Source organism: Pleurodeles waltl, chromosome 6, assembly GCF_031143425.1.
Source record: "Pleurodeles waltl isolate 20211129_DDA chromosome 6, aPleWal1.hap1.20221129, whole genome shotgun sequence".
Taxonomy (NCBI): Eukaryota; Metazoa; Chordata; class Amphibia; order Caudata; family Salamandridae; genus Pleurodeles; species Pleurodeles waltl.
This window is the reverse complement of record NC_090445.1, coordinates 945,780,771-945,803,804: the sequence shown is the minus strand read 5'-3', so window position 1 is coordinate 945,803,804 and position 23,034 is coordinate 945,780,771. Positions and strand designations below refer to the sequence as shown.

The 23,034-nt window shown below is 46.0% G+C and overlaps 1 protein-coding gene across 2 annotated transcripts in view; it reads left to right on the top strand.

Moving 5' to 3' along the window:
• The window catches only part of CFAP46 (cilia and flagella associated protein 46), a 1,580,346-nt gene that overhangs the window by 833,687 nt on the left and 723,625 nt on the right, over nucleotides 1-23,034 (top strand). For both annotated transcript variants that reach the window (XM_069239769.1, XM_069239768.1), the window contains exon 42: nucleotides 2,227-2,362. In XM_069239769.1, coding sequence (XP_069095870.1) covers nucleotides 2,227-2,362 — 136 coding nt within the window. The remainder of the gene's footprint in view (nucleotides 1-2,226; nucleotides 2,363-23,034) is intronic.

Sequence of the window (23,034 nt, the reverse complement as noted above, 5' to 3'; positions counted from 1 at the left end):
GATGATGTTAAGGTTTTGTGGCATAAGATAACCTGTTTATCAAACGAATTGTCATTTTTCAATGTGCATGGTTATTGCTTGCTACTCTGATTCAAGCATGTGAATCTATGAAAGTTCCAATACTGGAGTAAGAAAACAAGTTACTTACCTGTAACTGTAGTTCTCCAGTATTGGAATCTTTCATAGATTCACATGCGACCCACCCACCTCCCCGGAGAAGCTCACTTCACCTCTTTCTGTCTAGCAGTACATATACTCAGAGTAATATACGCACTTGTGCGTTGAAAATCTGAGGTGCTAGAGCTTCTCTCGGGAGGTTCTGAAGGGTGCTGTCGCCTGATTGGTGGAGGATCAAGTTTGGTCCTTTTTTTTACAAAATGACTCTGATAGACTATCAAATTGAAGAGGCCTAGGGCCTTTTTTCTCTTCAATATGTTTTAACATTACTTATGAAAATTATACCGGGACTCCCATCTCGACGACGGGGAATGATTCAAGCATGTGAATCTATGAAAGATTCCAATACTGGAGAACTACAGTTACAGGTAAGTAACTTGTTTTCGTCTATGAGTCTGTCAATCACGAACTCCACAGTTCCATATTGGCTACACTGAAATCTGGGAAGTTTGGTATCAAACTTCTCAGCACAATAAATCCACACTGATGCCAGTGTGGGATTATTGTAAAATGCACACAGAGGGCATCTTAGAGATGCCCCCTGTATACCAGTCCAAACACCAGGGTTAGGCTGACCAGTTCCTGCCAGACTTCCACAACCACATGGGTTTCTGGCCATATGGGGTGAGTGTCTTTGTCACTCTGTGGCCAGGAACAAAGCCTGCACTGGGTAAAGGTGCTTCTCACCTCCCCCTGGTCTGTTTCCCGAGGACGCAGGTACTTACCTGCTATCAGACTGGAACCAGAGCACCCCTGTTCTCCAAAGGCGCCTTTGTTATTTGGACCCTCCTTTGACCTCTGCACCTGACCGGCCCTGTGTTGCTCGTGCTGGGTGTTTTGTGTTGACTTAAACCACCAACGGTGGGCTGCCCATGCCCAGGAGACTGAACTTGTAAGTGCTTTTCTTACCTGCGAAACTAACCAGTACATACCTCCCACAGGAACTGTTGATTTTTGCATTGTGTCCACTTTGAAAATAGCTTATAGACATTTTTGCCAAAACTGTGCATACTACTGTTTTAATTCAAAGTTCCATACTTACCTGTGTGAAGTACCTTAGAATTTATGTACTTACCTAAAATTTGAATCTTCTGGTTCTAAAATATAAGAATCTATTGGCCTGGAGTTAAGTCTTTGAGTGTGTGTTCTCATTTATTGCCTGTGTGTGTACACCAAATGCTTAACACTAACCTCTGATAAGCCTACTGCTCAGCCACACTACCACAAAATAGAGCATTAGGATTATCTAATCTTGCCACTATCTACCTCTAAGGGGAACCCTTGGACTCTATGCACACTATCTCTCACTTTGAGGTAGAAAATACAGAGCCAACTTCCTACAATTATTATTATCTAATTTTGCCACTATCAACCTCTAAGGGGAACCCTTGGACTCTGTGCACACTATCTCTCAGTTTGAGATAGTGTATACAGAGCCAACTTCCCACACTTTCCGTTTATATAAAAAAAAAAAAAAAGAATAGAAATTCACTGAAAAACCAAAGGTTACAGAGGCGTATAGTTAGGTGAAAGAATTCAAAAACCTTTAGAAATTCACTTAAAAAACCAAAGGTTACAGGGACATTAAAGTTACGCCTATTTTTTTTAAACATACAAAACCATAGACATTCACCAGTAATAGTTAGAGCTTTGTCAAGTAACTATAATTCATGCCTTAAGGTAACTATAGGTTGTGAACTCGCCATGTACTGCCAATTACCCCACAAATTACAGCATTTGTGACAACTTTAATTACGTCAATGGTAATATCAATGGTAATATTTGAAGTAAACATTTTTTTTTAAACTGGCATGGCAAGGACATGAGTTATAGTTACCTTAGAGCACAAATTCTAATTACTTGAGATAATGCTGTGTGTGTATATAGATAGTTTTTTAAGGAGATATTTTCATTGGCATGATGCCTCTAAGTGCCTTTTACATGCCATGCCAGCGCAGTGTTAGTTTTTATAGTTATGCAGCATACTTCTAAAAACTTGTTCATTATATGTCTCATGTTAACCGTGTATATTATTTCACTCTTCCATAGGTTGCTTGCAAGGTTCACAGAAGATGAAGAAAGAAAACATTGTCACTATGTTGATGCTTATATACTGGCACAGACAGCAGTGCGTATGACAGAAGAAGTGCTGTATGACATTCAGAGCTTGTTTGCACTTAATGAGGTACAGTAACTTCAATTCTGGTCTTTCCTCATTTACATGCTACAACAATTTCAAGTTTATCTCATTTTAATTCGCTTTTTTTTGTTCATGACATCTACAGACATTCTTTTCTATAAATACTACATTAACTGCGTATAATAAATCTGAAAAAGACATCTAACTGCAAATTCCTTACTTTAAAATCCTCCCCAGACTTGAGACTGGATCTGGAATTTTTTTCCTACAGCACGTCTGCGCGTTGGAAGAGGGCATTGTGCGACTCCGTCCATCGGATGTGACGTTGACGGTGTCCATATAACCTCCTCCTTGACATGCTGACAGCATTTCCTTCTTTTCTGCGCTTGCAGTGCGGTTCCGGTAATGGTTTATCAGGCCGTTTTCGGCCTACTTTGACGTTTTCGTTGATGCAAGTGTGCTTTTTACTGTCTATGACTTCAGGGTTCAAACCCTGTGAGTCCTGTGGACAACAAATGTCGATCAAGGACCCCACACTCTATTTGTATGTGGTGCCTGGGTTAGCACCATGACTCCGTGGAGTGTGACTCCTGTCGTCACCTTCGGGTGAATGCACTGCGGAAGTGTTGTTTGAGGCTTCTGGCGGCGCGGCAGTTGGAGCCTTCCCAGACTTAATGTCAACCTCAGTCTCCTTCTCATACTATAGCCCATTTGCATTCCCGTTCCAAGAGTCGTTCCCATGGACGACATTCTCCGTTGACTACACGCAGTAAGTCATGATGCAAGCAGACATGGCATTTTGTGTACAGCCTCCCACCACTCCTCAGTTGACGAATGGAGGCTTGAGTTCACCCCACATCTCCCTCCGTTCCCTCGGGCGACTCTGAACCAGATGCAAGAATATTATGATTCTCTTCATGCATGTATTTGGAAATTCACCATCCCCTGGAATGCCTTTGGGCCCCAAGGAGCAGCAGAGTGCCTTGACTGTGTCCATGCCAGTGTGTTCACGCTCAGCTTCAGTTATGCCTGCTGCTTCCATTGTTGAAGCCCATACAGTGCCGGTGCAGAGCCCTTCAGGGTTTCCACCTTTGATGCCTGTATCAGATCATCCAACTCTGGCGATGCTGATTGAAGTCACGCCCCTTCCCCCTTCTGACGTTGAGACATCACCTTTTCAGCACCAGTTAATGTCAGGTACGGTGTCAGTCATGCTGGTTGTCTCTGATACCCTCCCTCTGCTTCTGGGGACTCCACTTATGTTTGTCCTTCTGAGTGGCATGGCTTTGGAGATGCTGGAGAAGAGTTGGGGTGTCTACCACCCGTTTCTCACACTGCTCAGCCGCCTATAAATGACAGATGGCTGACTGACCTAGATGAGGATAGTGGCTTGGACTCTTCCCCAGCCTTGTGCCTTCTTTTCCCCCTTAGCCCTGCTACAGAGGCAAGTTGCTCTCTAGCTGACATGCTGAGGCAGGTTGCAGTGATTTTGGATCTGACACTTCTGTGGAATTGACTACTGACCCTCTGATTGACGTCCTCCATCGAGGCCAAACAGGGTTTGAGCCGGTGCTTCTTTATAGTGAAGCCCTACATGACATTTTGTTGGAGGCTGGGGCCAAGCCTGATATGGGGACCCTGTTGATCGGGCTATATCTCACAGGCACCGACTTGCCCCTGGTGATTCAGCCTGTCTGCTCAGGTATCCCACTCCTCGTAGTTTGGTGATACAGGCTACTTCTCATGATTTTGACTCTTTCACATGTCCCGCCTGACAGAGATTCTAGGAGACTAGGAGACTTGACACTTGTGGCAGGCATATTTTCTCCTCCACTAGTTCTGCTCTGTGCTCTCTTCATACGCCTTGCGTTCTTTGACATTTTTCCTGTTCATTGTGGGACTCATTGGCACACATTTTGCCATTGCTTCCAAATGACACCCAGAACAATTTTGCCCCTTTGATCCAAAATGGCCAGGGGGCAGTTAAATTAATCATTCACTGTGGTATGGATACCACTGACTCAGTGGGTCGAGCTATGGCCTCTTCAGTGGCCCTACGTCACTGTACCTGGTTACGCATCTCTGGTTTTTCAGTAGCTGTTCAAGCCACTCTGATTAACATGCTTTTTGATGGCACCCATTTATTCGGCGCACAGGCTGACTCTGCTTTAAGGCATTTTCGCGACAGTCTGGGTCGAACAGAGAATTAGCCCTGTTCCTCTCTTCCCTCTGCCTTGCCAGATCCTCCTGTACAGACTTGTATTGGGGTTATTCGTCTTTGCTTTTTCTCACAAGATGAGACATGCGTTGACAGTGCCCATGAGATTTTTTTCTTCCCTATGTCTGTTGCACCTAATGGTGGCACCTGGTGGGGTGTTCCTGCTGTCTGCAGGTCTTATTATTTCTTATACTCTCAATGACAGGTTATTGTTTTTTTTTTTTGCCTTCCCTGGGTTGTGTATTACCTTGCGACCCTATGTGGGTTTCCACGCCTGCCTCTTCAATGTGTTCTTCCTTTCGGAAGTTTGGCTTCTACTCAGTTCTACTTTCATAGTGGGTGTTTTGCTTCCATTGTGAAGATGCACTGCCTTGTTCCCTGTCTATGCCTTTCATTATTATTATTCATTATTTGGTGCAGAAATTATGGCTTTCCACTTTGGTCTGTTAATGACAGCTCTTCAGCTGTTTATTTCTTTTTTATGTTTAATGATACCTGATATACAGATCTTACAGATTCTTTACTCCGAAGAAGAGTTTGAGCTCACAAATTGATACCTTCATGGCATGTACCTCACTCTAGGTGGAGTATTAGTTGAATGCCTGGTGAGTCCCATTGATATTTGCAGCTCCGTGGGAGTCTCAGCACATTATTTACTTTCTGATAAAAGAGTTATTTATAATAATCCTTTTATCTGATTGAGACTTCTAGTTGCAGATTCCTTACCTTAGAATTTCCCCCAGGCGTCAGAGTGGATCTGGAGATTTTTCTTCGAGCGATACCTTTGTGCGTCAGTAGGTGGCGTTGGCCGACTCCGTGGGCATCAATGGCGTCATAGTCGCCGTGATGACATCGGGAGTAGTACATAGACGCCGCCTTCGTGCAGTGACATCAGTTCTTTTCTTTCCGCGCCACGCGCTGATCCGGAGAGAGCTACCATGGTTTCTTTTTGCCCAAATTCGACCGTTTTGTTGACTTTTGTGAGATATTTGGTGCGTCGAGGATGTCCTCGAAGACCGGTTTCAAGCCATACGAGGACTGTCACCGTATGATGATGGTGACGGATCCACATTGGGTTTGTTTGTGGTGTCTCGAGCGTGACCACAACCCGAAGTTGTGCTCCGAGTGTTGGGCCATGCACCTGAAGACCTTGAGGGAGCGGTCCCTCAAACTCATGGCGGCACGGCACTCGACTCCGTGTAAGTCCCGGTCTCGATCGCTAGGAAGGTCTCAAGACCATTCGCAGAGCCATCACCACTCGTCGTCTTCAAAATCTTCGGGTGCAGGTAAGAAAAAAGAAGACGAAGAAGTCCTCTTGCTTCCCGACTTTGCCCCGTCTCTCGGCTGACGCAATACAGGAGGAGCGTTGACGCTCAAGGCCTCCGTCCTCAGATCCTGCGTCTGGGTCTGCTCTGCGCTTCCCCGGGTTTCCAGGAGCCGGAGTGACCGCTGCCCAACTCAATGAATTCCATGAGACCATGCGCCTCATCTTCGTGCAGACCGACCCTGATGCGGCGCCTTCGGGCCCGAGGCGTTTGGTAGAGGGGCCTTTGGGTTCCGCGCCGGCAGCTTCGGCTTTGGGCACCGAGATCCCCTCCGGATCTGCACCCGCACCACCATTGAGACCTTCCCCGGCACCGGGTTGATTGTTGACGCTTCCGAGGTCGGTAGTGCCCACTATCGACATTAACCCGATCCTTATCCCTGAGGACTAGGAGTCGGAGCGTCGTCGGCAGACGCTGCCTTTGTCTTCAATGGGGCTTATTCACCCCAGATCGGATACAGACCCTTTTTTCCTATAGATACGACTTCAGGGAAGGATTAGAAGGGTCATTGGACCCTTATGAATACCAGGATGACCCATCTTTGGACTGGGCACAGGAATTGGGCGAAGCCCAGTGGTCTGGATACCTCTCCAGATGCTGACATGCTGTGTCCTCCTACCGTGGCTACGGTGGAGGGAGCAACTTATGGTATGGTGGTCAGTAGGGTAGCAGAAGTCCTTGGTCTTGAGCTTCCTACTGTAGAGGTCAGGTCCAATCTCCTGACGGAGGTGCTTCAGTCAGGGGCTTCCACATCCGAACCCCTTTTGCCATTCAATGAAGCCCTCACTGATGTCCTTTTGGGTACTTGGTCCAAACCCAACACTGGGCTCCTGTGAATAGGACTATCACACGCCGCCATCAGCCTGCTCTGAATGACCCTAAATTCCTGTCCCAGCACCCCACGCCTGAGAGTCTTGTCATCCAGGCTTCCTCTTCTTCAGGTGCATTCCCTTCCGCACCCCGGATAGGGAATCAAAAAGGCTGGAAGAAGTTGTTTTCTTCCTCCAGTTTTGCTCTGTGGTCTGGGAACACCGCATGCCTTTTTGGCTGCTATACACACTCTTTGTGGTATGTGGTTGTGCAAGTCCTGCCGCAGATACCGGAGGAGGCTCATGCTATCGTCTACCAAGCTGTCAACGGTGGGAGAGATGCAGCGAAGTTCACAATCCATTGTGGGCTGGACACGACTGACTCTCTGGGCAGATCGTTTGCTACGACGGTGGCCTTGAGACGCCACACCTGGTTGCGTACTTCTGGTTTTTCTGGGGATGTCCAACAGTCCCTCATGGACATGCCCTTTGATGACTCTCGTCTCTTTGGAGACAAAGCGGACTCGACCTTAGAGCGATTCAAGGATTCCCGAGTTATGGCTCAGTACCTTGGTCTTTCCTCTGCCCCTCGCCCTCCGCAGTCGGCTTTTAGCCCCTTTCGTGGCCACGGAAGGATCTCCCTGTTGTGTCCTCTGACCAGCCACCGTGCCACCCCTGCTGTGCAGCTGCTGCGTGGCCGGGAACGCAGAATCCCACGTGGGTGTGGGACAGGGAACGAGAGGTCTGTCCAGTCAGCCTTAACCCTCGTTGCAGCCTCCAAATCCTCCTAGTCTATCCCCTCACTCCCATCCAGTTGGCGTCAGGATACGCTATGACCTGCCCCACTGTGAATCCATCACTACGGGCAGGTGGGTTTTGCAGATAGTTCAAAAGGGTTATGCCTTCCCTTTCAAATCTGCTCCACCAGCCATGCCTCCATCTCTCAGCCACCTCTTAGAGGATCATTTGGCGCCTCTCCGCCAGGAAGACGCAGCTCTGTTGGCCAAGGGAGCTATAGAGAAGGTCCCTGTGCCCGAAGCAGGTCGTGGTTGTTATTCCCGCTACTTTCTGATGCCGAAAAAGGACAAAGGCTTACGTCCTATCCTAGACCTTCAGGACCTAAACTACTTCCTCAAGAAGGAGGTATTCAAAATGTTCACCATGGCTAAGGTTCTGTCAGCCTGGGACCCTGGAGATTGGATGGTAGCGTTGTACTTGCAGGATGCTTATTTCCACATCCCCATCCTGCCTGCCCACAGACGTTACCTATGATTTGTGGTAGGTTACGAGCACTTTCAGTTTACTGTGCTCCCCTTCGGCCTTACCTGCGCCCCTCGGGTGTTAACGAAGGTGGTGGTTGCAGCTCATCTGCACTGGTTAGGGGTATCAGTCTTCCCCTACCTCGACGAATGGCTGTGGAAGGCGGACTCGCCCTAGAAAGTCATCTCCCACCTTCAGACTATGGCAGACCTCCTGCACACGCTGGATTTCACGTGCAGAAGTCACACCTGACTCGCTTTCAGATGCTTCTCTTCATTGGAGCTGTTCTGGACACAGTGCAGTTTCGGGCTTATCCTCCCGAAAAGCAAGTCCAAGATATTCAGGCTATGATTCTGATCTTTCAGCCTCTGTCTTGGGTTTCGGTGAGACTGACTCTGAGGCTGCTGGGCCTCATGGCCTGCTAGAGATACATGCCAGAAGGCGTATGCGGGCTCTGCAGTGGGACTTGAAGTTTCAGTGGGCACAGCATCAAGGGAATCTCTCCGACATGGTCCAGATCTCAGAGGGGACTGCGAAAGACCTGCAGTGGTGGCTTCCGAATTCACATTGGGTCAACGGCAGGCCCCTCTCCCTTTCCCAACCGGATCTCTTTATAGTGGCAGATGCGTCACTTCTGGGTTGGGGCGGCCACATGGGAGAGGCGGAGATCAGAGGCCTCTGTTCTCCGGTGGAGTCTGGGCTCTATATCAATCTTCCAGAGCTCAAGGCGATCAGGCTTGCATTGAAAGCATTTCTTCTCTGTCTCAAAGGGAAAGTAGTGCAGGTGTTCACGGACAATACTACTGCCATGTGGTATTGCAACAAACAAGGCGGAGTAGAGTCCTGGACCCTTTGTCAGGAGGCCCAAGCCTCTGGACCTGGTTGGAACATCAGGGCATTACCCTACTGGTTCAACATTTGACGGGTTCCCTCAATGTCAGAGCGGACAAACTCAGCCGTCGATGCACAGCTGATCACGAATGGCGTCTCCATCAGGAGGTGGTGCAAGGTCTCTTTCAGCAGTGGGGAGAGCATTGGTTACATCATTTCTCCTCCGCAGAGAACGTGCAATGTCAACTGTTTTGCGCGTTGGAGTTTCCAAGGCAGCACTCGCTCGGAGACGCTTTTCTTCTCGAGTAGAACTCCGGTCTCCTTTACGCCTTTATGCCCATACCACTTCTGCACAGAGTTATCAGGAAGATCAGGAATGACCGGGCCCAAGTCATCTTGGTGGCTCCGGACTGGGCATTGACAGTCTGGTATCCAGAGCTATTGAGCATGTACATCGCTCCTCCACTCAGACTGCCTCTTCGGGCAGATCTTCTGTCGCAACAACAGGGGACGGATCTTCACTCAAACCTGTCCAACCTCTGCCTTCATGCGTGGAGATTGAGCGGCCACAGTTGACGACTTTTGCTCTTTCACCCAAAGTCTGTGATGATATCTTGGCAGCCAGACGTTCCTCAACCAAAACTGTATATTCCTGTCGGTGGAATAAATTTGTGGCACCAATAAATCTGTTGATCCCCTCTCTGCCCCTTTATCCAAGGTTCATTTGTTCATTCTTTCTTTGGCCCAGCCAGGCTCTGCTTTGAGCACCCTCAAAGGGTATCTGTCTGCCATTTTGGCATCCCTTAGGTTACCCGATCAGCCCTCACTCTTTAAATCTCCTATTGTGTGTCAATACCTAAAAGGCCTCACCCTTTTATTTCCTCTCTCTCCATATATGATGCGTCAGTGGGACCTCAATCTTGTCCGTACTTATTTGATGTGTACTCCCTTTGAGCCGATGCACAATTGTCCCTTACAGCTCCTCACCTTCAAAACTGTCTTTCTTGTCACCATCACCTCTGCTCGCAGGGTGAGTGTGCTTCAAGCCCTTTCATCCAAACCTCCATACTTGTCTGTGTACCCTGACAAAGTGGTGTTGCTCACAAAGGCTTCCTTCCTTCCAAAGGTGGTTACGCCTTTCCATGTAGGCCAGTCCGTCACCCTGCCTACTTTCTATGCACCCCCACATCCTTCTCATGAGGAGGAGAGACTCCACCGTCTGGACCCAAAAAGAGCGTTGGCATTCTATCTTAGTCGTACTAAAGATTTCCGGGTGGACGATCAACTCTTAGTCAGGTATATGGGTGCGAAAAAAGGGAAGGCGGTGCAAAAATGTACCATCTCTCGATGAGTACTGCTTTGCATCAAAATGTGCTACGTTTGGCCAAGAAGCAACCCCCTGAGGGCTTGCATGCTCATTTCACCAGAGCAACTGCTGCTACCACTGCGTTAGTACGCGGGGTTTCTGTACTGGATTTCTGCCAGGCAGCTACTTGGGCGTCTCTGCACTCGTTTGCTAAATACTACTGCCTGGACAGTCAGGTCAGTTTGGACGGCTACTTTGGTCGTTTGGTCCTGCAGGACTTCCTAGTATGATCTTGGTTTGCAGCCCACCACCGAGGCTGGCATTGCTTGGGTATCTATTCTAAGGTAAGGAATCTGCAACTAGAAGTCTCTATCAGGTGTAGAAGTTACTTACCTTTGATAACGAAATATCTGGTAGAGACATATTCTAGTTGCAGATTCCTTACCGCCCACCCATCCCCCCGCTTGCGAACTGATTTCTAGGGACAGGGATTCCACCTTCAGGTCCTTAGCTCTGGCGCACCAATCTCAGTGTTCTTAGCATCTCTGTGCTTTGGCGTGGAAAGTTGTTAAAAGAAACTGACGTCACTGCGCGAAGGCGGCATCTATGTACTACTCCCGACATCATCACGGCGACTACGACACCAATGACGCCCACAGAGTCAACCGACTCTACCCACCGTCGTGCAAGGGTATTGCACGAAGAAAAATCTCTGGATCCAGTCTGACACCTGAGGGAAATTCTAAGGTAAGGAATCTGAAACTAGAGTATGTCTCTACCAGATATTTTGTTACCAAAGGTAAGTAATTTGTACATTATTAATCATAATTATTACGTACATATGTCTCCTATACTTATGTGTGGTATTTGTGTGACCATATGCTTCATTTATGGGCGTTTATCAACAGTATGATGTTGCCTTGATGGGATTATACAGGGAGTGCAGAATTATTAGGCAAGTTGTATTTTTGAGGATTAATTTTATTATTGAACAACAACCATGTTCTCAATGAACCCAAAAAACTCATTAATATCAAAGCTGAATATTTTTGGAAGTAGTTTTTAGTTTGTTTTTAGTTTTAGCTATGTTAGGGGGATATCTGTGTGTGCAGGTGACTATTACTGTGCATAATTATTAGGCAACTTAACAAAAAAAAAATATATACCCATTTCAATTATTTATTATTACCAGTGAAACCAATATAACATCTCAACATTCACAAATATACATTTCTGACATTCAAAAACAAAACAAAAACAAATCAGTGACCCATATAGCCACCTTTCTTTGCAAGGACACTCAAAAGCCTGCCATCCATGGATTCTGTCAGTGTTTTGATCTGTTCACCATCAACATTGCGTGCAGCAGCAACCACAGCCTCCCAGACACTGTTCAGAGAGGTGTACTGTTTTCCCTCCTTGTAAATCTCACATTTGATGATGGACCACAGGTTCTCAATGGGGTTCAGATCAGGTGAACAAGGAGGCCATGTCATTAGATTTCCTTCTTTTATACCCTTTCTTGCCAGCCACGCTGTGGAGTACTTGGACACGTGTGATGGAGCATTGTCCTGCATGAAAATCATGTTTTTCTTGAAGGATGCAGACTTCTTCCTGTACCACTGCTTGAAGAAGGTGTCTTCCAGGAACTGGCAGTAGGACTGGGAGTTGAGCTTGACTCCATCCTCAACCCGAAAAGGCCCCACAAGCTCATCTTTGATGATACCAGCCCAAACCAGTACTCCACCTCCACCTTGCTGGCGTCTGAGTCGGACTGGAGCTCTCTGCCCTTTACCAATCCAGCCACGGGCCCATCCATCTGGTCCATCAAGACTCACTCTCATTTCATCAGTCCATTAAACCTTAGATAAATCAGTCTTGAGATATTTATTGGCCCAGTCTTGACGTTTCAGCTTCTGTGTCTTGTTCAGTGGTGGTCGTCTTTCAGCCTTTCTTACCTTGGCCATGTCTCTGAGTATTGCACACCTTGTGCTTTTGGGCACTCCAGTGATGTTGCAGCTCTGAAATATGGCCAAACTGGTGGCAAGTGGCATCGTGGCAGCTGCACGCTTGACTTTTCTCAGTTCATGGGCAGTTATTTTGCGCCTTGGTTTTTCCACACGCTTCTTGTGACCCTGTTGACTATTTTGAATGAAACGCTTGATTGTTCGATGATCACGCTTCAGAAGCTTTGCAATTTTAAGAGTGCTGCATCCCTCTGCAAGATATCTCACTATTTTTGACTTTTCTGAGCCTGTCAAGTCCTTCTTTTGACCCATTTTGCCAAAGGAAAGGAAGTTGCCTAATAATTATGCACACCTGATATAGGGTGTTGATGTCATTAGACCACACCCCTTCTCATTACAGAGATGCACATCACCTAATATGCTTAATTGGTAGTAGGCTTTCGAGCCTATACAGCTTGGAGTAAGACAACATGCATAAAGAGGATGATGTGGTCAAAATACTCATTTGCCTAATAATTCTGCACTCCCTGTATAGCACTGAGGGTGTCTGTCCCATGACATTGCTTATGTTTGGTAGTAAAAGTTTTCTACTTTTGCTAGATTTAGTACATTATAAAACAGAAAGTCATCATCTTGTGATCCTTAAGACTTGATTTCTTTTGGTCTTCAGAGTTTTGAACTATAGCCATTACAGTTTTATGGCTCTTCCACACTTTTGTGTGGACATTTGTTGGTTTATATATGTTCTTTGAACATTATTCTTTCATTTTTCTGGCATTACATCATGCTATCCTAAGCCTCCATTGAGATTTTGTTGCTTTGTAGATTCTGTTCACTCCATTGTACAGAGTACTTAGTTTTCTTGACTCTTAAGGGGTTGTTCTGGTACGTTTGCCCTATTATTTAAGATTTCCTTATTTTCTAAAGGAAATTTTCCTCTATTGGAGTACTTTCTCTTCTCTATGGACATGTTCATATCTATTGTACATGAGTGGAAGTAGGTGTATGCTTCATAACTTCTACTTTTTGTTGAAGAGTTTTATTTCTATATTAAATGATTGTTGCCCTTCTAAGTGACAGCTATTTTCATAATTCAACTGACCCTAGTTGTTGGTGGTCTGGGTTCACACTTTGTGGAGTGTTTTCCATAGGTGGAACATACAAAATCAGTCAGATTCTTTTTATTATAGAACCCTTCAAATGTTCTGGTTTAAGTATGGGAAACCTTTCTGGATCATCTATTGATACAGTAGGGTCACATACTAACTGTAGGAAGTTGGCTCTGTATATTATATCTCAAAGTGAGAAATAGTGTGCACAGAGTCCAAGGGTTCCCCTTAGAGGCTGATAGTGGCACAATTAGATAATTCTAATGCAGTAGGCTTATCAGAGGGTAGTGTTAAGCATTTGTTGTACACACAGAGGCAATGAACGAGGAACACACACTCAAAGACTTAACTCCAGGCCAATAGTTTTTATATAGAAAAATATATTTGTTTAATTTATTTTTAGAGCCACAAGTTCAAGATTTGAAGTAAATATATAAAATGCTAGGTACTCCACACAGGTAAGTTAGGAACTTTGAATTAGAGCAATAACGTATACAGTTTTTGTTAAAATGGCAATAAGCTATTTTAAAAGTGGACACTACAAAAATAAACAGTTCCTGGGAGAGGTAAGTAATGGTTAGATTGTGAGGTAAGTAAGACACTTACAAGTCTCAGTTCCTGGGCATAGGCAAGTCACCGTTGGGGGTTCAAGGCAACCCCAAAGGTACCACACCAGCAGCTCAAGGCTGGTCAGGTACAGAGGTCAAAGAGGTGCCCAAAACACATAGGCGCCTATAGAGAACAGGGGGGCTCCGGTTCCAGTCTGCCAGCAGGTAAGTACCCGCGTCCTCGGGGGGCAGACCAGCAGGGCTTTTGTAGAGCACTGGTGGGGACACAAGTAGGCACACAAAACACACCCTCAGCGGCACAGGGGCGGCCGGGTGCAGTGTGCTTAGCAGGCGTTGGGTTTTGTATTGTATTCATTGGAGGGACCCGGGGTCACTGTAGCGGTGCAGGCATGGATCAGGGGGCTTCTCGAAGGCAACCACCACCTGGGCTAGGCAGAGGGTCACCTGGGGGTCACTCCTGCACTGAGGTTCGGTTCCTTCTGGTCCTAGGGGCTGTGGGTGCAGTGTTTGGTCCAGGCGTCTGGTCCCTTGTTACAGGCAGTACCGGTCAGGGGGAGCCTCTGGATTCTCTCTGCAGGAGTCGCTGTGGGGGTCCAGGGGGGTCGTCTCGGGCTACTCACGGGGTCGCAGTCGTTGGGGAGTCCTCCCTGTGGTGTTGGTTCCCTGGATCTCGAGCCGGGGGCGCTGGGTGCAGAGCGTGAAGTCTCACGCTTCCGGCAGGAAGAGTGAGGTCTTTGAAAGTTGCAGAAAGGTTGCAAGATTGTTGCTGTTTCTTGAGCAGAGCCGCTGCTCATGGGAGTTTCTTGGTCCTTAGGTTCAGGGCAGTCCTTTGAGTCTTCAGAGGTCGCTGGTCCCTGTTGGATGCGTCGCTGTTGCAGTTTTTCGAGTCAGGAGACAGGCCAGTATGGCTGGGGCCAAAGCAGTTGTCGTCTTCCGTCGTCTCGGCAGGGCTTGAAGTTCAGCAGTGCTTCTTCTGGTTTCAGGTTGCAGGAATCTGATTTCCTGGGTTCTTGGGTTCCCCTCAATAGTAAATTTAGGGGTGTGTTTAGTTCTGGGAGGGCATTAGCCAATGGCTACTGTCCTGGAGGGTGTCTACACCCTCTTTGTGCCTCCTCCCTGAGGGGAGGGGGGCACATCCCTAATCCTATTGGGGGAATACTCCAAACTTAAGATGGAGGATTTCTAAAGGCAGTGGTCACCTCAGCTCAGGGCACCTTAGGGGCTGTCCTGACTGGTGAGTGACTCCTCCTTGTTTTTCTAATTATCTCCTCCAGCCTTGCTGCCAAAAGTGGGAGCAGTGGCCAGAGGGGCGGGCATCTCCACTAGCTGTGATGCCCTGTGGCGCTGTAACGAAGTGGGTGAGCCTTTGAGGCTCACCTCCAGGTGTTACAGTTCCTGCAGGGGGAGGTGAGAAGCACCTCCACCCAGTACGGGCTTTGTTCCTGGCCACAGAGTGACAAAGACACTTTCCCCATGTGGCCAGCAACTCGTCTGGTTTTGGCAGGCTGGCAGAAACTGGTCAGCCTCGGATTGGTATTCAGGGGGCATCTCTAAGATGCCTGCTGGGTGCATTTTACAATAAATTCCACACTGGCATCAGTGTGCATTTATTGTGCTGAGAAGTTTTATACCAAACTTCCCAGATTTCAGTGTAGCCATTTTGGAACTGTGGAGTTCGTATTTGACAAACTCCCAGACCATATACTCTAATGGCTACCCTGCACTTAGAATTTCTAAGGTTTTACTTAGACACTGTAGGGGCATAGTGCTCATGCACATATGCCCACACCTGTGGTATAGTGCACGCTGCCTTATGGCTGTAAGGCCTGCTAGAGGGGTGACTAACCTATGCCACAAGCAGTGTGAGGTTGGCATGGCACTCTGAGGGGAGTGCCATGTCGACTTAGTAATTTTCTCCCCACCAGCACACACAAGCTGTGAGGCAGTGTGCATGTGCTGAGTGAGGTGTCCCCAGGGTGGCATAAGACATGCTGCAGCCCTTAGAGACCTTCCCTGGCATCAGGGCCCTTGGTACCAGGGGTCCCATTTACAAGGGACTTATCTGAGTGCCAGGGCTGTGCCAATTGTGGAAGCAAAAGTACAGTTTAGGGAAAGAACACTGGTGCTGGGGCCTGGTTAGCAGGGTCCCAGCACACTTTCAATCATAACTTGGCATCAGAAAAAGGCTAAAAGTCAGGTGGTAACCATGCCAAGGAGGCATTTCCTTACACTAACTTTGGTCTTCAGTAGGCTATCAAGATTTCTTTTTCATACTTAATTTCTAATTCAACTTTATGCTACAATTGCTTAATGGGGGTGTCTCAGGCAACTTGCATTACTCTGACAGGTTGGATGGCTGTTGCTTTCCTAATTGTTATAATGCCCACTATAGTTTACATATTGTTATGTCAGTATAGTCTGACTGATTACTTGGGTTTACTTTTATGTGTATATATACATTTTAATTTGTTAGCACATAGGCATTTATTTTACTCTTATGTTAGGATATATATTTTGGATATCTTAGAGGTATTTGTATCATGTCTAGTTTATTTTCCTAGGGAAAAGACTGCTTCTATGTCAGTAGTTGCTATAGATGTCTTCAACATCTTTTTGATAAGAGCATTCCATATGCTTTTTCCACAGTAAATGGACCTTTCTCTGTGTTTTTTACAGTGCTGGTCTGGCTAGGACAGGACTTTACATGGCATAGAGTTATTGTTCAGTGGCGTTATTTGCAGATATGTGTTTCACAGGTATCAAACACACAATTTGGGTCTGGATATGAGTAAATTAATTTATATTCATAGGGTCATTTGGCAAACTTGTCCTACTTTCATGGGTAACGATTTCGCCATGCTTTCAGTGTCTTTATGACTTATTACTGTGGCCCTTTCTATAGTTCTCTTGGGGTTAGCTTGCATGGGTTTGGATCCACTTAAGGGTGAGAATATTTTTATATTCATATTTTTGGTTGGCTTCTGAAATAGATATGTCTACTAATAGGAATAGTTTTTTTCCCATGCTTTTTCATGTCTAATGACATTACTTACCTATGGTTCCTGCCACAGGTTTTTATGTTGTAGAGTATGTTATTGCTCACCTACATTATTATGAATATCTGGTCTTTTTCTCTCTTGTTCTAGGCAGGTTTTCTGATACTTAGAGACTTTTTTGAAGATCTCAGTTCTCAGCCCCTCCTCTGGGTTACTATGACTTTAGCATTTGACTCTAAAGTAAGGAATCTGTGGCCAGATGAACAAGTTACTTACCTTTGGTTACGCATTATCTGGTAGAGACTGGATCTAGCCGGAAGATTCTTTTGCCTCCAAGATTTCGTTATGGAAACTCATTTCCTGAGTTGAGAATAAAGTGATTATTTGGCACAGGGGTGTCTTCTATTGTAGCACACTGTTTCAAAAGGCAGTTTTCTATACATGGCTTCACATTTTGGGCATGAAAAATAGTCATGGAAGAATCTGACGATGACGCATCAGAGAGGAGGTTGTATGGACTCAGTCGATGTCACATCTGGTGTACAACGTCAGTATGGAGTAACGCAATGCCCTCTTCTGACACGCAGACCTGCTGTGGAGGGAAATTTCCAGATCCAGTCTCGGCCAGGGGAGGATTTTACAGTAAGGAATCTGCAGCCAGATTCTGTCTCTATATGATAATGCGTTACCGAAGGGTAAGTAACTTGTTCTTCATTTTGACATAGCACTATATCAAGCTGAGACCACATAACAGTTTAACACAGGCAGTTACTGCTGTGGGCCACTACATATGCCCCACTGCATGACAAGGGCATTATATGATGCCGAAATTTCATTACAACTTAATCTGACAGGGACCCCTTAGGAGTAGGATGGAGGGCACTATTCTGCAACCTCTGAGTACACCATCCACAGGGCATATAACAAAGATTGCCACCTTTTGTGATATGTTGGGGTGAGCCCAGGGATAAAAGCAAGAGCAGTGTAAGCAGTGGACAAAGGAGGGCATTGTTTGCCTACTGAGACTAAGAGGGCTACAACGGGGAGCGTGATTTGTCTTGGTCCTTGTGAAGCAGCTCCATTTCCTGATGAAGCACTGCCCTGTCTGATTCTCACCTGGGGACTCCACCCATTTGCAGGTGCCAGGGCTGGTATCTGGGTGGTATTTTTAGGGGGGAGTATGAGAAGGTCATCCTTTTAACATGTTCACCCCCATGTTTTCTGATTGATACTGGTGGTAACTGACCCTGACTGTGGCCTAGGCTCTGCTGCCAGGCACAGGGCCAGTGCTCTGAATAAAAGGTATGTGGTAAAGAGGCACCATTACAATTGGCAATGACAGACTCCTGTAAGTCTATAGTAGATGATAGGTCTAGGGTGGATTCATAAGTACCAATAGGTCCCTGGTATATAATAGGGCAGGGAAGTTTAGAGGCCTAGTACATTTCCTGCACTGGAGTGTACACTGCTGTTTTGTCTGCTGTCATTTTTAAAGACAGCCCTGCCTTACAGACAGTCTTTAGAAAGTAAAATGTGTGCAAATTCGACTGTGGAATTAAAGGTACTTCCAAAGTGATAGTATACCTTATTTGTACATATAAGTCACTCTAAGGTTTCCCTTAAATGCCCGAGGGTGGGATGCCATGTAAATATACGCTGGGATGTTATAAAAGATCTGTTATAAGCCCTGGTGATGGAATAATTGCTCCTTTCATTTTTGCTCATTGTAGATACTTAGCTCCGTAGGCTAACAGGGTAATATTTCACATATGCATAAGTATTGCTAGGAAAGAACTAAATGTGTCATGCAAGGACTCAACTGATTGGTAATGATGAAAGCAGCTTCAAAAACAACTAAGAAGTGGACTTCTTGAAAGCAACAGCTTAACAGAGCTTGCCTGCATAAACTGCGTCAAAAGTCCCCAGCCTGGAGTGTGTCCAGTTGACTTTTAAGGATTTGGTCAGGTGCCATTGTGGAACTGTAATCCTAAACTTCCAAGGACCATCTCAGACCTTATAGACCCATGGATTTGTCTTTTGAGCACTTTAAACCCTCAAAAGGAACTCCAGGAAGATGTTCCAGGAGTTTGGAGAAGTTTGGTGCACCTTTTCGAGAAAGCTCCATAAGTGGACAGACTAGCTGTCCTGAGTGAAACCGACTACCTTCAACTGTGACCTAGCCAAGATTTCAGGTGCGCACCACAGAAAGCTCCGGCGTGCCAGACTTTGACTGGGGCCTTACGGAAAAGCAGTCCTAAGATGTTGCATCGAAACCGGCTTGCCGAGGAGGACCGCATGACGTGGAGAGAGAGAAGCTCCAGAAAAGTTTCTATGTGCAAAGGTAAAATTTTGAGCGAGGCCTCCCACTGAGTTTATCTGAGCACGGATCCATTGTGGTCAACCCCAAATTACGACCTGCTCCTGGTATAGCTCAACCAGATGTCAACAGTTGGCACTATTCATTTCTAAGCACTAGAAAGCACATTTTTTTTATTTACTCTTTAAAAAATTCATATCTCCGGTTCTCTATATTGAGTTTTTGTTGTTTTGGTGTCATTTTAAAGATAAACATATTTCTTATTTTTATAAATTGGTATGGGATTTGTATTTTGTGCTGCCGTCCTTATTTGCTTATTTAAATACTTTAAATACCTGTCTCCTAAGTTAAGCCTGACTGCTCATTGCCAAGCTACCGGGGTTGAGCCATGGGCTAATGTCTTGAGACCGTGACTGGAACTATAACTGCATTGGTGGCCCTATTTCTAGTAGTAGGTGTGTACTTATCTCTACTAATAACCAACCTCTAACAAGGAGTGACTCACTCTGCTGGGCATGCCCAGATGGAACCATGGAGACTGTGCACATGAAGAGCTCCTCCAGAAAATCCAGGAATTGCTCCTGGTAACCAGGGTCAGAGAATTTCTGGGTCATTTCTTCCACCATCACCTTTATCCTGGCTTGTTCTAGTATTATTTCAAATCTTGGTAATTGATCCAGGTTCAGAGTGCCAGGAACCTCCGGCACCTAGCATTGGTTGTTGCTGAATAGTCCCCTACTTGTAGTATTGACCATGTGTGTTGGTGGTGCAGCCCACAAGCCAAGATTGGGCTCGGGTATCAGAGCGCCTCCAAGACACGCGAGGTGGAGGAGGTCAGGGAGCATGGTCATCAGATAAACAATAATGTCTTTATTTTTACACACCCTCTAGGACCCATCAATTGTGAAATTGTCTCCTCGCTCTGTCCTCAAAGGTCATTACTTTTCAGTACAAAAATTTGGTGACATATGCCCATTCCAGGATAGGGTCGTAAGTGGCCTTTAGGGGGTCATGTGGTGGTCCACTTTATCCAGCCACATATGGATGGCCCACTTGTCCTGCTCGATGAATTTCACATCTGACGTGAGATCAGACATTTTCGTGTCAGTTGCTGTGAGCATGGCCCCAGTGCACAAGATCTCTTTAAGGAGCGCCTCCATATCCATCTCAAGGAAGCTGAAGAGTCCTGAGGGGACACCTTTGGATTCTGTTGAGAGTGCCGTACCGTCTCTGAGAAAAGCAGATGGTGGGCTGGTTGCCGACGTATCAACATACTGAGCAGTGCAAGCATGAATAGGACAAAAGAGTCCACAGTCTCAGGCTCCCACCACATATGCCTGAGTTCTGTGGGGCTCACCTATGGCCCAAAAGGGAGTCCAGGGAAGCCACAGTCACATCACTCCTTGGCCAGGATAGGAGGTCTGGGCTGAGCTGGGTGGAGGTGGATGTCCACAGGCCCCCACGTCAATACAGCTCACATTTAGGGGTGTTGCCTTTCTGTAGGCCAATTCACCAAATGGGGATGCAGACAAACCCCCACATTAACAGCCGAAGTCTGGAGCAGAGCAGGAGATAACTAATCCAGGGATCTGAGTGGAAGGAGAAGCGGGCCGGTGCCTCCCTGGAGGGTGCCTGACTGAAGCTGTACTCACTCTCCCTGCACTGTAGGGGGCTAAAACTGTGGCAATTCGGGGTGATGGAGAGAAGAACAGTAGGGGAGGACCCCCTCCATGGCCTAATGCTCAGCCCTTTACAAGGCAAATCAACTCTGCCGAACTGCTCAGGGTTTTCGAGGCACCGGCTGCACGGTCTCCGACTGCATCTCCCCACTAGTGCTCAGGGTGTAGCTGAGGGTGGTGGTGCTGCATCAGCTTGAGATACGCTATGTTCGGATACGTCCCTAGGCAGTCATGCTGCAAGCTTGCAGCGTCTTAGGTGGATGGTGACCGGCAACAGCATCCTCTGTGGCCCCCTCTGGTCACCCAGCAGTTGCATTGTTGGTGGGTGTAGTTCCAGGAATCAGATCTTGGAGGAGGACTAGCTAATGTCAAGGAAGAGTCTGGGATAGCGACTGGCTGGTCCCACTCCTTGTTGGCTGCGGTCAAGCTGTGGGTCAGATATGTCCCTCAGAAAATCTAGTTTGAGCTTGGCACGTCAGCACTGCTGTCTTCACCTTCTGCTGCTGCTGGATGTCAGGCAGCCAAGCACCAGTGTTGTTTGGTTGGGAAAGAATGGCTGGTGAGGTACAAAGAAGGATCAAGGAGTGGCTGTCTTGTTCGACTCCAAGCTACACCTCCCTGCTCCCCACTCTCAATTTTCTGTTTGCCACTTCAAGACCAGCATAAAGAAAATAATTGTTATAATTATATTTAAGTTTGAGGCTCTAATAATCATGACCCAGTTGAGACAGCAGTTGACCTCTTCAGCTGCCATGGTGAATGTTCCAGAGCGTGTAGTCATAGTTTTTGGAGAATTCAACAATGGATACTGTTAAGAAAATTAAACTATATACATTCTATCTGAAGATCTGGTTTTGGAGCATTGTACAGTGCTGGAAGCTGATGCTATGCCATCAGAAATAGAGGATACTGTGTGATTGTGACTTGATGATTCTGCAGCAACCCCCGGTGTTGCCAAAGCATAAGGCCCTGCCTTTACCACTTGTCAGAGGCTGCTTCTGGGGTCAAGGATTTTAGGGCCAGATGTAGGAACCGGTTTGCATGTCGCAAACTGCGAAAAACGCAGTTTGCGACATGCAAAACGGCCATTGCGATGCTGATTCACATTTTGCGAGTCGGTACCGACTTGCAAAATGTGAATCCGACTCGCAAATAGGAAGGGGTGTTCCCTTCCTATTTGCGACTCGCACCACGATGCAGAATTGCTTTGTGACCGTGAAAGCGGTCGCAAAGCATTTCGCAGTTAACACCCACTTGAAGTGGGTGGTAACTCATTTGCAAACCGGAAGGGTTCCCCAGCTATCAGAAATAACTGTCCTGGACGGTTGTCTTCTCACAAAGAGTAGGGGAACAGTTTTTCTTAAAGTAAAAAAGTTTGGGCACAGCATACCGTCAGATTCTGCCCACTTCAACCACCACCTTAAAGACCATCCACACTAGAGAGAAAATAAATAGATTCAGATCCCGTACAACCAACATTCTCTGTGCACTACTAATTTTTTTGAAGCTTTCAGTATGAGGCATTGCTTAAAAGCCACTCATCAACACAGTTTTGAATGATTCAATACTTCTCCAAAACAAAATACCATCAGGCTCCTACAGACCAAAAACATGTTTGTCAATGTACCAGGAACAAGTAGCTTGGCAATGAAGAAAGTTAAGATTGCTGAGTTAAATTGTTTACTAAATACAGTTATATCTAAGGTGAAACAATATTGTGCACCAAAAGTTGTCCTGGAGTTGTGTAAACTAGTGACGAGTTACCAGCATTCTTTCCACTACCTCACACATATAAGAATCTTTTTCGCAAAGGTACATGTGCATGTGTAGACTTACTGACATGTACACTTACTACTGTACCTAGTAGTAACATTACACGTTTTGCTATTTACTATTTCTGCATGTAAATTTGCTTTTATCTACACCTTGTGTGTCTTCACCATTTCAAAACAGGGTGTGGGGTCTGCTAGAACAGGATTTACAAGTGTGAAGTTATTAGTAGTAACTTTTCACATGTGGGAGGAGGTATCCACCACCAGGCCGAAGAGATCCCTCTAGTATGGTCTAGGGAAAAATATAAAGTTCAATAATATTAAAAAGAATATTAAACATGTTTTAAATAAAAAATGTAAACTAGCTTATAATATTAACTTAACGTGGCACTAAAAAATACATTTTAAAGCACAATATTTTATCAAATGAAATGTCTAATATTTAAATAAATTATATTCATGAAATTAAAAATTGTTATTTATAATATTTTTTAAAAATCAATCCTGATCTTGGTATTATTTAGTAGATTTTGTTTGAATTTATTGTATTAATTTAAAT